General features: G+C 55.4%; 2 protein-coding genes across 2 annotated transcripts; both read right to left on the bottom strand.

Moving 5' to 3' along the window:
* Positions 1-2,030: 2,030 nt before the first annotated feature.
* Positions 2,031-3,608, bottom strand: EsH8_II_000449 (Bestrophin, RFP-TM, chloride channel-domain-containing protein; the record flags this gene model as incomplete). Its single annotated transcript, XM_083263747.1, has 1 exon — positions 2,031-3,608. The coding sequence occupies one exon, from the start codon at positions 3,606-3,608 to the stop codon at positions 2,031-2,033; it is 1,578 nt and encodes a 525-aa protein (XP_083121069.1).
* A 5,468-nt stretch (positions 3,609-9,076) lies between these two features.
* On the bottom strand, positions 9,077-12,665 carry EsH8_II_000448 (uncharacterized protein; the record flags this gene model as incomplete). Its single annotated transcript, XM_083263746.1, has 3 exons — positions 9,077-12,374; positions 12,429-12,513; positions 12,584-12,665. 3 exons carry the CDS (start codon positions 12,663-12,665, stop codon positions 9,077-9,079), a joined length of 3,465 nt encoding a protein of 1,154 aa, XP_083121068.1.
* Between the last annotated feature and the right edge of the window lie 2,942 nt (positions 12,666-15,607).

The raw sequence follows: 15,607 nt of genomic DNA, 5'->3' as shown, positions 1-15,607 counted from the left end.
CTGGCATAGCAGGACGACGCCCCGGATCCGGCGACCGATCTTCTGGACTGCGGTCCGTTGCCTTTGGACTCCGACACATCTTCGAATCTATTTGTTGGACCGATTTAAGCCTTTTTTGATTTTATTTCGCCTTCTTTCAACGGAAAATCCCGTCTCGCAAACGATTATGTTGACCCATGGCCGACCCTGATGTCGGCGCTGTGCAAGAGGCCTCGACTTGGTTGGAAAGCTTCACCCCAAGTTGCCCGGTCGCCTTCTAATCTTACGTCGAAAATTTTCACCTACCATTTTCCCTTGGCCCGTTGATTCGGCGACGACCGCTATGGGTACGTCGCGGGGGGAGAGTCAAAGGGTAACGACGGCGATGAAAAAAAGGCAGCAGGCGTTCCGCAATCGTTGACATGCAATTTACTGTAGATCAGAAAGCTAGGCGCGGCCAAATTTCCTGCCCTTCTTAGGGCTCATAGGACCAGGCCCAGCAAGCCCCATAATTTGAGCAACCGGTCAGTCAACCAAAGGCATGTGAGGTAACAACTCGGCAACACAAGCTATCGACTTGGCTCTGTGGCGCTCTGGCGGCCCCATTCCCCCCGCAATCGGGCAAACAACCACTTGGCTAAGCAACCTCGGACCGTCCTTCTTAGGAGGCAAATTAATTACTAAATGAGACAAGTCCGTTTGGGGGAGGGCTTCTGGTAGAGCAACGTCGGCCCCGGAGCCTAATATGCCCGCGTATATGGTTAAGACACAGCAAGCCAGCAGGTCTCACAAGGTCGGCCCACCCATTGTGTCATCGGCAGGCAATGGAACCTTAGAAACGAAAGTTATGAGTGGAATGCAAAGCAGGCCCATCAGCGTTGGGTAGCTGGTCGAACTGACAACGTAAAAAAAAAAAAAAGGGTACATTGCACACATAGATCTAACAACGGCAACTCCTCTCTCTCTGAAAAACCGACGACTACCAACTTAGGAGAAACTGCGACCATGTATTTATGGAGGCAAGCTAACTTCATCCTATTTACACCACGCACACGCATATCCACACCACGACTTGCAAGAGTGGCGGCGGAACTCCCAGAAGGCACTGCAGGCAAGAAGCTTTTTGCTCATCTCCTTGTTAACCCGAGGCTAATTGTATCCGTCGTGGGCTCCGACGAGGGGTGGTGAGCATCAAACCAGTAGCACCCCCCACCCCTCCAAAGACCTCAACCGGTATAAAAAGCAAAACAAAAGACAATAAGGACAACGACGACGACGACGACACACGTTATAGAACGGCCAAAACGGCCACCCGGCCTGATTTTCTCTCCGCAAAACCCTCTCCCTTCCCCCTCTTGTTTCGGTCTGCGCGTGGCCAGAGACGTGCGCGTCATGCGTCGAGGGTTTTCCTGTCTGATGTCCTCCTCAGACCCCGGCCGACCCAGGGCCCCGAACCAACTCACACGCCACTCGCCTCGATCGGAGACAGGAGACAGGATGGCCCCACCTGACGGGGTGCGGCCCGCGCCGGCTGACTTCCCCCATCGCCCGTCCATCCTCGATCGACACTGACTGGCAGGCTCTTTGGAAAGTCGGCCCAAGTCCTGTCAAGAAAACGTGCCTCGCACTCGCCATATTTTGTGGGCGAGGACCGTAGCCATGGTTTCTGTGTCATCCCAAACGCATTCAATCAGTTCATACTCGGAGTTTCACGCAATCCGCTAATCAATCACAGTAGTCTTTGGGTTTTTGATAACAAGTTTGTCCGTTCAATTTGGATATCTAACCGTTGCAGTCTGACTGATGTCTGATGTCAGAAGAGAAAATGCTGCGCTCGAAACACACCTATCCTTTTCCAGGTAATTACAGTGAAATGAAAACCCGAACCGTTCCTGTGCCAAATGCCACCTTTCGGGGCGTGTATGATTTTTTTCCGTGCCGAGAATGCTCCAGACGCAAATCGCTAAACCCCGTTCCCATCCGATTTTTATATGCAGTATATGGAGGGGAGACATGAAGAAAAGAGAGAAACTGTGAGACGACCCAAGTCCTTAAACATTGTTGTCTCCGCTGATGGTGGTGGTGGCCTGACTGCTTGGCTTCTTCTCTGTAGCACCCGCTGCCCCCGACGCCACCTTCTCGAGAATGACCTTCTTACGGAACTCGAAGACGGTGTCGTGCTTGTTCTTGATGGCTTCACGGACGCGCTCCTCGGAGCGGTCCATCCAGATGTGGTAGTTGGCCATGCTAGCAGGGTACAGAGGCAGGTTGCGGGAGGACTCCATGAATCGGTAGGGATCGCGCTTCTCGAACGAGGCAATGATGTCAAGCTCCGAGGCAATCTGTTCGCAGTAGACCTCGAGCGGCAAGTCGTTGACATCCTCACCGAAGGGGTTCTCGATCTCGCGGCCGATGAAGAGGATACCAAGGATGATGTAAGATGCGGCGACGGTCGCGGGGATCGTAATCCACTCGAGCTTGTCAATCAGCTGGAAGGGAAGCAACATGACGTAAACCCAGGTGATCTGGCTGATGGCAATGGCGTAGGCGATGGGAAGAGGGGTGGTGAGGACACGCTCGGTACCGGTCATGATATCGTTGAGAAGAGCGACGTTGTTGTAGGCAAGGGTCTGCTGCATGGGGACCTTGAGCTGACCATCCTCGACCATCTTGTCGACCAGGCAAGAGATGTGGTTGAGAATCTCGAGGGGCAGGTTGCCGAGGGGGCGGGAGGCCTTCTTGATGGACTTGCGGGGGTTGCTGGCGGCGAAGGAGACGCCGAGGTACTCGCCCGTCTCCTTGAAGAAGTTCTTCTTCTTGAGAGTCATCTTCTCGGGCTCGGCGGCGGTGGCGTCTTGGGCGAAGGTCTGCATGTGGGCCACCAGGTGCTCGAGGTCCTCGTAGGCGGTGTAAGGCTCAAAGCGAAGCTTGTGCTTCAGGGAGACGGCAAAGGCGAGGAGCAGGTTCATGCAGCCGACCTTGCGAAGCAGCGACTGTCTGGGGTCGATATCGGCAGCCTCGCCGCCGTGGATCCAAAAAACGCGACCAAGACTCTGGGTTGCGAGAATGAGTTGGGCCCAGTAGCGGCGACCCTCGGCGTATCGCTCGTAGGCGGTGGAGCTGCGGAAGGAGAGACCCAGACCAACGACGAAACCCAGAACAGTCAGCAGAACGGAGTCGACACCCATGTTGGTGCGGAACTTGTCGATGCAGGTGATTGCGGCAGACCAAAGGCACATCCAGATCAAGGGGACAATCATCTTGGGCAGAATGCTGCCGTGCATCTGCATGAAGAGGGGCCATTTGGAGTGCTTGAGAATATCACGGGGACCGGTGAAGTAGTCGTCGATGTCGATGCTCGTGTTCTTGCGGCTGAAGGGGTTCGGGGTCATGGGTCCGGTGGGCGACATGGCTTCGCGGAACTCTTGGGTGTTGAAGTCAGTCATGCGGGGCTTGATGCGGAACTCCTGGGGCGGCTGCTGGTTGTCGCTGGCCGGGTTGTGGTTGTTACCGCCCGTCGGGGCGTGATGACCGCCTTCTTCAGCCATGATGTGAGGTGTGACGCCGGAGTCGTTGACTTGTGTATTGATTGCTGGAACTTCGTAGGACGAGGTTGACAGATGGGGCATATCCGGGAGTGGGAGGCGGAAGGGAGGGAAGGACGTTTGTTTTAATGTCCTGTATAGCCGGCTATTGATGGGCTGCTACGTCCATCAATCGACAACAGACAGGGACAGGCGAGCGAGGGATGGGTGGGTGGCCGAAGGGAGCTTAGGCAGGTTGGGGCGGGAGTGTTGGATATATGAAGCGTAGCGCCGACGGGGTGGGAAATTGAACGGGAGGATGCAGAAGGAACGGGGGGTGGTCCTGGGTGGTGAAGTTGGATTATTACGCAGGGAGTTAAGGTGAGGTAGGTCTACGAGAGGGTGTGGTAGGTCTAAGGAGGTGGTCCAATGAATGACTGGGCGAGGAGCGAGTGTGTGATGATGACTGCAGACGAGGTGGTAGTAGGGGGGAGAGAGAGAGGGAGAGAGGGAGAGGTAATAGACAGACGGACAGGTATAGGAAACACCAAGGGGAAATAGGAAACAGGAATCGGGGAGGAAATCAAAAAGGGGAGGAAGGGGAAGGAAAATTGAGTTTATACGAGAAAGAAACTCGTCAAAGATGGAAAAAATGTCACCGTCGCGTCTCTGTGATTTTTTTTATTTTTATTTTTATTTCTATTTTCTCTGGCCGCTCTTCACTAAAGATGTGCAGCAATACCAGTTGCAAGCAGCAAGCATTAACAGAAGCAGCAGCCGCTTCCTTCACACACCACACACCCACCACACCCACACCCACACCCACACCCACGCCCTTCCCTTCCCTTCCCGTCTTTGCTGCCCGCCCACACCACCTTCCATCGCGCACCACCTCTTGCTCTGCACGTACTACGTAGCCAGGTACCGCATCGCTCCTGCCCTGCAGGCCGCAGATGGACGTCTTGGCGCCTTTCCTCTTTCGTCCCGACGTCCCCGCTGCTGGATCGTCAAACGGCTTGTGCTCACCCTAGTTTCAGCCAATGGGAAGCACGTGTTTCCTCGTCTTCTGCTCCCCCCAGTCCCCGAATTCATGTCCAGTCCAGGGGCCCAAGGACAAGAAGGGGGAGCGGCCAGCCCCGGGGAAGGAGCCCACCTGCCCACTCGAACCCGAAAGAAAAGGCCAGTCATCCAGTGAGAGCGGTGGAAGGAAGGAGCAAGCTCAGGGGGCGGAGCTGAAACAGGGGCCATGCGGCTCCACTTGGATCGGGCTGCCACTGCTACCACTGCACTGCTGTCCTGCTCCTGCCTCCTGCCTCCGTTAGAGAGAGTCATTCATCACAGACCACTTACTACTCACTGTGCTATGTACACAGTCGGCTCAGGAACTCGCCACTAATTGGCTCTGGTCCCTCTCTCTCACATCTCACAGAAGTCAACAGCTTCACAATGCATCATTTCCCAAACAGGACCCTCGTAACGCCAAAACGCGTGCCAAGGGGCTGTTCCTGTCTGACATGCACATGCACACATCACTCAATTGCTACAGCGGTCGTGCTGTAGTGGACGCTCCTTCGCTCGGGAGAACACCGCACCCCTTGGTCGCCTATTTTACTAGTGTGTACATGCTCGTATACTCTGTGCTCTGAACAGAGCACCAAATGCTGACTACATGGTACCTGACGACGTTGGGCACGCCTGTTTCCTGCACTGCACAATTCAAATGTGAGCGCTGACTTGCCTTGCATCGCTCCTCCTCCACTCTTCCCTGGGCTGAGCCAGGCTTTGGACCCGCGTCGAACCGCCGTCGACACGTGGAGGCGTCCAAGTTGATCGCTTGCGCCGTGGATTTCTTGATTTCCGGAAACGACCGTCCAGGTCCAGATGCACGTCGACGGAGGCGAGGACGCAGAAAATAGCAGTCCTGCCCACCATTGGACGGCACGACACCAGACGATGAGCCACGGAGAGAGGAAGAGAGAGCGCGCGGCGTTGAGCGTCAAGGGGGTCAAGACCCCGTTGACACCGTGATTTCGGAAACCCAGATCCAGGCCGTCCCCCCTCCCCCGTTCCGTCATCGAGATTGATTCGCCGTCGAGTAATGTCTTGGCCCGAGACGCTGTGCTCCGTTCGCCTCTCTCCCTCTCGTGGTCACCCTTTATTGACATTCTCACAGTCATGCCATGCCATGCCAAGCCATGCGCTTTTGCCTTTCGCTTCCCACTGATGCCTGTGGCCCCTGGGCGAAGAAGACAACACACGCGAGCATTGTGTCCCTCGTCTGTGAACATCCAAGTCTTGACTCCTGAGGGCCCCCCGTCCCCGATGATGGCTAGACCGTTCACATCCAGGGTACTGTGCACGTACCAATCCATACGAATCGTATAACGGCCGGCGAGACGAAGATCCTTCTTCTTCAGGCCTTGCCCTCCCGATGAGTGCCCGCAAACTGGCGCGTTTATTCGGGCCTTGGCGCACAAGAAGATGAGGCGAGACGAAGTAGCCCAGACAATCATTACCCAAATTCTCTCATTTCGCCAGCGCCTTTTTTGTTTTTCAAGCCATTGCCGACATCAGAATGGGTCTTGGCGGAGTCCCCTTAATAATCCAGAGTTGAGCAGCTGGCATCCAATGTCTGAAACTGAAGCGGTAGCCACAGGGAGCTCGTTCTATGGGCTGACAGCTGCACAGTCAGTCGTGTTGTTGTCCAGACTGAACAAGATTTCCACAAGTTCAGACAAACCCCCCCTTCTTCCTACGGGCTGAGCGAATGACATCCCGGGATCATCTCTGTACCGGGACGCCTCGTAGGGGTGTTAGTCGGTGCGGGCTGCTAGGCACAGCCGGCCGGCAGTTTTTTTCCTTCTCTTTTCCTTTTAAACCTAGTCGAAACTCTAGAGAGCGGCGACGACACACATTCGACGTGGTGGACACGATGCCGATGGCACGGCAGCAACACTTCAGTCGTAATTGCCACGCGCCACAGCACGCACGCGCGCACGCATCACACATTCTTCGGAGCGCGGGTTTCGTTCGGACGGCATGGATCAACCTGGCGCTCCCCCTTTCCCACATACCGCCAACTCCCCGGGGAGTGGTGTATCCCGTCCAATGTTTCCGTGGGTTCTGGACTGATGGGTGAGGATGATTCAGTGCATCACCAGATGTTTCCCTTTGATCCGTGGTGGTGCCAAGAACCCACCGCCCCCCCTGCATTTCACCAAACCAATTTCGACAGTGACACCCTCATGCTCCGTACAGCCACGGGTATCCGTAATGCTGCGTAGGTAATACCGCGTGTGTAATGAGGGGAGCACGAGAGCAAATAACAAAACCGCCTAACACGCGGTGAAGACGGGCCAGGGCGGGGGCAGACGACAGGTACCCAGGCTGACTCGCGGCCTGGATCTCGGCCAATACCCAAGAAATAGGATCAAATTGCCCGTTTACTCCAGTGTTATTTCCTTGAATTCTATGATTCCCTCCTTTCAATTGCTGGGTCCAGTGGTGGCGAAGCTTCCTTGGCAAAGTGGAGACTTGGAGAGAGTGGAAGGGAGGTGCAGAGAAAGAGCCGAGGGAAGGATAGGAAGAAAAAAAAGGAAAGGCCCCAGTTCCCATTCCAGGCAATCGTAGGTTTCCGTCAAGTGAGAAGTGGAGACCTTTCCCCGGGTCGCTGGCCCGCTCGCTCGCTACTGTTTTTTCCTTCCTTCCTTTTTTTCTTCGGCTTCTTCTGCCTGTTCCCACAAATTTTCCCGCCATTATTCTTGATGCCTATTTCTGGCTCTTGGTGCCTCAGAAACCTAAAAAAGCTTGACCGTTGGATGGAGACGGTGTCGGCTGTGATCGGGCTCCAGTTTCGAATGCTTGACCCTGACAGTGTGAGACGGAAGCCCACCGTCACGCCGTATCCGTTCATTTTTTTGAGAGTCTGGACTGCCAACAGGCAGGAAGGGGTATTGTGCAGCAGCACCACCACCAGCCGCCATCTAGTCACAGCCCCAACCAGCCAACCTGCCCCGTCGCAGCCTATGTGACATTTAGACGCGAGAGGCCCTTTTACTTCACGGAGCACTGCCAGAAACAGAAAGAAAATCTAATTAAAAACAGACACACTTACGTCAAGTGCGAGCCCATCAAAAGACTTAGCCTCGCATTAGGTCTGACATAATTCCGACTGACTGCAGCATGGGCCCTCCTCCTGCCCCCTCCTCCCCGTCCGAGCTTCCGCAGCCGCTCGACGCTAAGAAAACACAAAAATATCAGCCTAGAGTTGGGATCGTTACCCGTCGCCTTTGTCAAGGGGGGAGGCGAGGCGGCGCCCACGGGTCTGGGTCCTGGGGCCCTGATGGCAGACCTCAGCCCCAAAATGCAGGCCCCCGGAGGGTTTTTCTTTTTCTATAATTTTCAGACGTGCGTGTTGTTTTCTTCGTCTGATCCTATGTGCATGGTCAGACGCGGCGCCGTGCTGCTCTCACCTGAAGGATGGGATGCGGGCAGCGAGTAAGGTCAAACTCCCTTTTCGCCCAGGAAAAAGTGCAGGGCAGGCGGCGACGTCATCCGTTTTATTGGCAGACTGCAGCAAATGGCCTGCGTTCCCCGCCTGCCGGCTTCCTCCGGATCATTGTCGGGCTCCGGTCGGGGGCCGACCCATCCGGCGGTACCCGCGCCGCCCGAGCCTGGGGCAACCCGGAACCGCGAGCCTCCTACCTCTTACATTACTTGACCTGCCGGAAAGACCCATACCTCCTCACTCCTTAGTGATTGAATATGTTGGCGTAGTCCCACGCCAACGCGCTAGAGAAAGGCATACCATATCTGCTCCATGCATCTGTTTCCACGAGGTTTGACAGTACGAAAAATGCCGTGTTGATATCGCCTTGTGATCGTCTGAGTTCTTCCCACATTTCCCACTTAACATCAATACGTGCCTTCCAAGTAGCTCCTCCTACCTCTATGTGAACGTCTTTGCCAACCCAGGTGCTTTTTCTCTTCCGTGCGGAGCGCAAGTAAGACGCCAACATATTTAATCCATGAGAAGGCATAGAGTTCAATGCAAACAAATTGATAAATTGATGACTAAGCGGGATATCTGGCTGGTCCTTCCTTGCAGCAGAGGACACAAGAGACAATGGGCGACGTCAGATTAATCACAAGCTATCTAGCCCAATCGGCACCACTTCGACTCTCCTCATCAACATGTTATGGTGGATTGCAGTGGCGTGCGACCATTTCGTTGCGATGTAGTTCATGTTCTTTATTCAGACGATGAACAAGTCACAAAGCCGTTTATATTCACAACAATCACAATGCATGAGACAGGAGCGAACGTTTTTTTTGTAAAGAGTGTGCAAGTTGAGCTATCCATTAGGCGGGTCCAGAGTATATAAGTACATGATTATGGCTCCCAAATGCCCAACCATGGCAGAGGTAAATGTTCGCACATCGCGCACGGCCGGCCCAAATCGGCCGCCGTGGGGGACGGTGGTGAGGCGGGGGAAGCGAGACACCACATTACAGGGTTGAAAAAACAAGGGGCCCTAAAAGACGCCTTCCCGTTCCTTTCTTATATATCTACTTCAGAGGCCGCAGTCGGCGGCGTCGTAGGGCGCCAGGGTGATCTCCCGGTTGTTGGGGACGAAGACGCGGTCGGCGGTGGCGATGCGCAGGACGCGGTCGGGCGAGTTGTTGTTGTAGTAGAAGCGCGTGTAGGTGCGGACGTTGACGCTGTCGTCGCCGGTGGCGGAGCAGTTGAGCGGGACGCCGACGGCGAGCGAGAGGCCGTTGGTCTGGCAGATGATGGGCGCGAGCTTGCGGACGAGGACCTGGCGGGGCGTGAAGCCGTTGACGGGGCGGTTGTCAACCTCGTAGGGGGCGGGCGCCGCGACGAGCTCGCCGTTGGTCTGGAAGAGCTCGCCGGTCGACAGGTTCAGGTCGAACGTGGCCGCGTTGCTGCCGTCCGTGTTGATGGTGTAGCGGTTGCTGCCGAGACCGACGACGCTGTTGGGGACGGGGCCCGTGGCGACCTTGAGGCAGAGGTTGCGGGCGAAGACGGCCGTGGGCGAGGCCGTTGCGGACGAACTGGTCGAGCTCGAAGTCGTGGTCGTGGTCGTGGTCGCCGACGAGCTGGTGATGGCGGTGGAGCTGATGGCGGTGGAGCTGGTCTCGTCAGAGGAGGTGGTTGAGCTCGAGACGTCGCTGGTCGAGGTGGGCTCGTCAGAGGTGGTGGTCGAGCTCAGGACGTCGCTTGTGGAAGTTGGCTCATCGGAAGTGGTGGTCGAAGGCTCAGAGACATCGCTGGTGGAGGTGGGCTCATCAGAAGTGGTGGACGAAGGCTCGTCGGACGTGGTCGACCCAGGGCGGGGGGAGGTGTCGGGCGACGTGGAGCTAGGGGCGCCGGTGGTTGTCGACTCGGAGACATCGGTTGAGCTGGTGAAGTCGGTGGTCGTGGCCGAGGGCTCCTCAGTGGAGCTCGCGGTGCTGTTGGCAGACGACGTGACGGAAGGGAACGTCGAGCTCGAGCCGGTCTCGGTGGCCGAGATGGTGGTGCTGTTGGGGAACTGCGAGAAGGAAGAGAAGGTGGAGCTGGTTACGGTCTCAGAAGTGAAGGTGCTGTTGGGGAAAACAGTCGGGGCGACAGAAGAAGAGAGGCTAGTGATGCTGGATTCAGAAGCGGTCGTGTTCGGGAAGCCGGTCGAAGTAGGGAAAACAGTGGAAGATTCGCTGCTAGGAGTAATAGTGCTATTGGGGAACGTAGTAGAAGAGAGGATGGAAGAAGACAGCGTCGTCTCGGTGGCGGAGGAAGTCACGTTAGGAAAGGTCGTGGACGAGGGGAGCGTCGTGGACTCGGTGCCCGAGGTGATGGTGGTATTAGGGAAGACGGTGGGCGCAACGGTGCTGGTCTCAGTTGTAGTAGTATTAGGGAACACAGTAGGCGCTACAGTGCTGGTCTCAGACGTAGTAGTGGTGTTGGGGAAAAGAGTGGAAGAGACGAAGGTGGATGACTCAGTGATCGACGTCTCGGTCGAAGAGGTGACATTAGGGAAGGTCGTAGACGAGGGGAACGTCGTGGACTCGGTGCCCGAGGTGATGGTGGTATTAGGGAAGACGGTAGGCGCTACGGTGCTGGTCTCGGATGTTGTGGTGTTGGGGAAGGTCGTGGAAGAGGGGAGGATCGTCGAAGACTCCGAAATCGTGGTGTTGGGGAAAGTCGTGGAAGACGCCAAGGTGGACGATTCAGTCGAAGAGGAAGTGACGTTCGGGAAGCCAGTGGAAGAGACGAACGAGGAAGTCTCAGTGGCTGAAGAAGTGGTGTTGGGGAAAGTGGTGGACGAGGGAATCGTTGTAGATCCCGAGGTCGTGCTGTTAGGGAAAGTGGTGGAGAAAGTAGACGACTCAAAGGTGGAAGACTCGGTCGAAGAGGTAATGTTAGGGAAAGTAGTGGAAGAGGCGAAAGTAGATGATTCAGTCGAAGAAGTGATGTTAGGGAAAGTCGTCGAAGAGACAACGGTGGACGATTCGGTCGAAGAAGAGGTAATATTAGGGAAAGTAGTCGAAGAGACAACGGTGGACGATTCGGTCGAAGAAGAGGTAATGTTAGGGAAAGTAGTCGAAGAGACAACGGTGGACGATTCAGTCGAAGAGGAGGTGATGTTGGGGAAGGTCGTGGAAGAGGCGAACGAGGAAGTCTCAGTCTCAGAGGTTGTGGTGCTGTTGGGGAAGACGCTGGTGCTCGAGAAGCTGGAGCTCGTCTCGCTCTCTACAGACGAAGTAGTGCTGTTGGGGAAGACGGTGGTCGAGGAGAAGCTCGACGTCACAGTGGTGGACTCCGAAGTGATGGTGGTGTTGGGGAACACGGTCGAACTGAAAGAGGCCGAAGGAACGGAGCTGGATTCAGTCGAGGTGGTGTTCGGGAACACGGTGGAAGAGAAGGTAGAAGATGTCTCCAGAGTGGTCGACTCGGTGGACGTGGTGTTGGGGAAAATAGTAGAAGAGGGAACCGAAGTGCTCGTCTCGGAAGTGATTGTGCTGTTAGGGAACACGGTTGAAGAGAAGGTCTCGGACGCAGAAGACGAGATAATAGAAGAAGACTCGGTCTCGGAAGACGAGATAACACTAGAAGAGGACTCAGTCTCGGACGAAGAAGACGAGCTGAGGACCGGAGGCAACGAGGTGGTGCGGGTAATGAAGGTGGTGAATGTAGCGTTGTTAAAGATTGTGTCAGTCACAGATGTAGTCTCCTCAATCAAGTCCGTAACGGTGCTGCCAATGGAAGCCGTCGCAGTGACCGACTCAAAATCGGTCAGGGTGACCAGGGTCGTCTCAACGGCAGTCGTTGTAGTGGTCGTCGTCGCCACAACCGTGGAGCCCGGGCCGGCGCTACCAGACACGGTGACAGTCACGACGGAGGTGGACAGGATAGTCGCGGGAACCGTGTTGGTCACAGTGACGGTAACAGCAGCCGAGGTGAGTGTGTTGGGCGTGACACCGAGGCAAGAGCAGGCCGAAGCGTAGCGGGCGAAAGAGCTGCAGGCAGAGGCGTATGTCGGGAACGCGTTGGTTGTTGACGGTCCCTGGCGCTTTCGCAAAGCGATGGTCTCGAGGATGGTCTGCGTCTCAGTGGCGACGGTGGTGATCACGGTGGTGCCGAAAGTGAGGGTCCGGGTGGTAGAAACAACAACGGTGGTGGGGACGACGATGGTCTCGGTCGCGACGGTGGTGGTCTGGGTGATTCCGACGAGGTTGGTCTCGGTCGCGGAGACCACGACCGTCTCAACGGCAAGGCTCGTCTCGATGGGGCCTGGGCCTGCTTGGGTGGAAGTCACAGTCGAGGTGAAGACTCCGCTGGTAGGGACAGTCACGGTCAAGGTCGATGTGCTTTTCGCTAATGTCAGTATGGAAGTATAAAGACTAGAGTACGGAATGACTTACACCACGGGCGCCGGGACGGTCACCTGCAGGAACTTGGAGCAGTCGGCAGTACCAGATCGGGTCGAGAAGGCACTGGCAGCGATAGCTGGAAGTGATGATCAGCTTGAGGTCTTCTGTTACGGGCCCCCCGGCGATGGGCGGTTGGAAAATCTTACCTCTGATACAGTTGTCCCTGGCACACTCTGTAGCACCCAACCCAAAGAGGGCGGCCAGCACGGCGTAGGTAGACGTCTTCATGGCTGTACTGGGGGCGAGGGGGGAAAGACCTCGTGTTGACTAGGAACCTTTTGACTTCGGACGATGCGCGAAGAATGATTGTCTGGAGCTTGCCGCGGGGGAGAAGATGCAGGAGAGAACTGCGCTGGTGTGGTGAAGAGAATATTTCCCCGAGAACCTGCAGCGCAACAACAAGTTATATACATCTGAAGACATCTCGAGATGAACCCCAAAATCGGGACTGAAAAAAGCATCGGGCGTAAACCTCCCAGCACTAAGGGATGTGGCAAAATCGGCCGCCAATATCGCGTCGCTCTGGGTCTAAGACTCCTGCTTCCCTTGGGTCATCTCGCAACTGCCTCGACAATAGTGCTGCCCGTACGGCTTCCTCGTCCTAGACTCTGTCGACGCGGTGTTGCTTGCTTTGCCCATCGAGACATAAGAAATCCCATCCCTGCCTGACCATGTTCGTTAGAAACGAGACCAATCTTGCGGACACTAACGAAAGTGGCTTGCCTAGCATCAGCGTCGGGCCCGCGACAGATCACCGCTTCGCAGAAACCCGCAACCTCAGCCTCGGGGCAGAAAAGATAAGCATGGCAGATGAGAGGATGTTCCCTAGGGCTTGCCGTACTTCACTAGCCACTTGGCTTGGTGGGCGGTTGCTTCAGGTTGACTGCGCTGCAAGGAACCCGCCGGGCTTGATGCAAGGGCAAATGAAGTTTGTCTGAGATGCAGACATCGGCCCATAGCACACCAAGGCGGGACTTTGGCAAGGGAAACAAGCCCGAAAAAAAGCCTTGAGAAAGGGAGAAGCTCCCAGCCGCGGGGGGAAACTCGGCTAGCACGACCATGCTGCTTATTGGGTTGAGAAAAGAAAAGATGGTCTAGAAGCCTGCAGGTCCAAGGGAATTAACGGAAAAGAAAGCATTCACTCGCGCGAGAGATGCGCGGGATCGCGCCCGCGCTGCACGTGCGAGTCACATTTGATGAAGGTCTTCAGAAGCCCTGCATCGGATTCGCACGGGAAAAGTGCGACAATGCTTGCGAATCCGGGCTCTAACTTGGCTGCAAGAGAGCTGAGGTGCAAAACCCCATGAGAGCAACAGTGGCTTTGGCTTGTCATCTCCCTGCGAGATATGTGTGTTCCAGGATCACAGAAGCGAGCTCCCCGTGCCACGACTCAGATCAACCCAGAAACTTGGGAAATGACGTGCCAGTTGCCGGGAAGTAAGCATCTGCCATTGCGGTGCTACTATACCCCGCCATTCCTGAGCTCGCGCTTTTGGAGAGCGATATGGACCTCATGCAGAATTGATCACCAGTCGATTGGAGCTTGACGGCCATGTTCTCCAACATCATTTCTAAGGGGGTATTTTCCTCAACCGATAAATTTCATTCTGCTGCGCTGAAAGAGCTGCAAGCTCCAGCTCGCCAGCCCTGCTTCGTAATTCTCTCCTTAAATCATGACTTTGACCGCCTCGAAGACGCCTTCCTCCGCGACAGCGGCTGACCTCCAGGCCGAACCCGGGTCTGGAGCCCTCGCCGGCTTTCAGCTCGTGGAGGCCTGTCTTGATCAAATCCAAAAGCACGAGGGATACTACACGCTGTCATCTCCGTGGCTCCGCGCGAGACATTGATGGATATCGCGCACAGGCTAGACTCTGAACGTGCCGGAGGTCTCAAGCAGATCAATTTTTGCACGCATCCTAGTCGTGGCCAAGATAGGCTTGCGCGCCCATGTCCGACTTATCTGACCCCCAAACTTCCCGAAAACCTGCGTCGGACGCCAGAGACAAGGCAACAAACACGCCGAGCTTTTTTTTACGCGATGTTTCTTGGGTCAACACCGCTGTGGGTACGAGGGCCGGCGGCATGGCACTGGTCGACTTGCGAGCCAGGGCCCTTGCTGAGGTTGTTCAGCGGGTACGGTGAATCATTTCTCGTCTATCATTCCCCCTTTTCGGCAATTTTCCGACCCATGCGTGGCCAGCTGGGCCCAGACAGCTCATCAATCCCGGAGCTGTCGTTCTCGCAAAAAAACGAACTTCTTTGCGTGTTCGCCTTCAGACGAGGCGGCATGACAAGATCCATCAGATCAATCCTGGCCACACCTTTGAAATTCCACGGAAATAATCACGTCAAACCAGGATCTGCCAGATCATCAGTGACTCTATTTTAACTGACAGGTCTTAGATCAACAACGGCGCCTTCTGATTGGTCAGTGGCTGGAGGACGAACTTGACCGCCATATGTGCAAGATGGTGTTCAGAAGGGAGAGGGTGTCTTTGGCGATAGCGCAAGTTCCCTGCGGGAAACCATACATTATGTCATCGCAAGACTCACAAGCAATAGCTTCCAGGTGGTTCTTCATCCGCCCTAGTAGCCGATTGCACGCCCGCTGTCATTGGCAATGAGACAAACGGCTCGCTCGTCGCGCGCAACAGCAGGGCGGCTCTGTACTATCTTTACCCACCACCATCAGGATTGTGCCCCTTGCCGGCAATATTCCGATCCCCACGTTTTTAAACTCGCCGCAACCAATGACGAACGCCGCAGCAGACTTCACTTGCGAGTCTGATGTCATCATTGATTCAACCTAGACTCACTGGCCCGAGGGAGAACTTTTTTGCAGCTCTGATGTCTGGCATGTTCAACGGCCTACGGATCGGTGATATGAGTTCCAGCTCATTACTCTCAAACTCAGTACATTTGATGTCGAATGCCCTCCCTCCGGATGCGATGATCGTCGCCCGTGTACTCGTTGTTGACGCCCACCCATGCCGCCTTCCTTAGGGGCATAAGAAATTGTTGAGATGGATGAAGGACCAACATCTGTTTTCCTTCTTACAGAGCGAGTATCGGCAGGACTTTTCGCCGAGGTTGACGACCAGCGCCATTCAAAAGTTCTTGCATAATCCAATCATCTACCATGGTTTGCTAGCGCTTATAGCCAAGAGCTA

The sequence above is a fragment of the Colletotrichum jinshuiense genome, chromosome 2 (assembly GCF_051148585.1).
Source record: "Colletotrichum jinshuiense chromosome 2, complete sequence".
NCBI classification, from domain to species: domain Eukaryota; kingdom Fungi; phylum Ascomycota; class Sordariomycetes; order Glomerellales; family Glomerellaceae; genus Colletotrichum; species Colletotrichum jinshuiense.
Note: the sequence above shows the minus strand (reverse complement) of the source record. Positions and strands in the feature narration are given on the sequence as shown.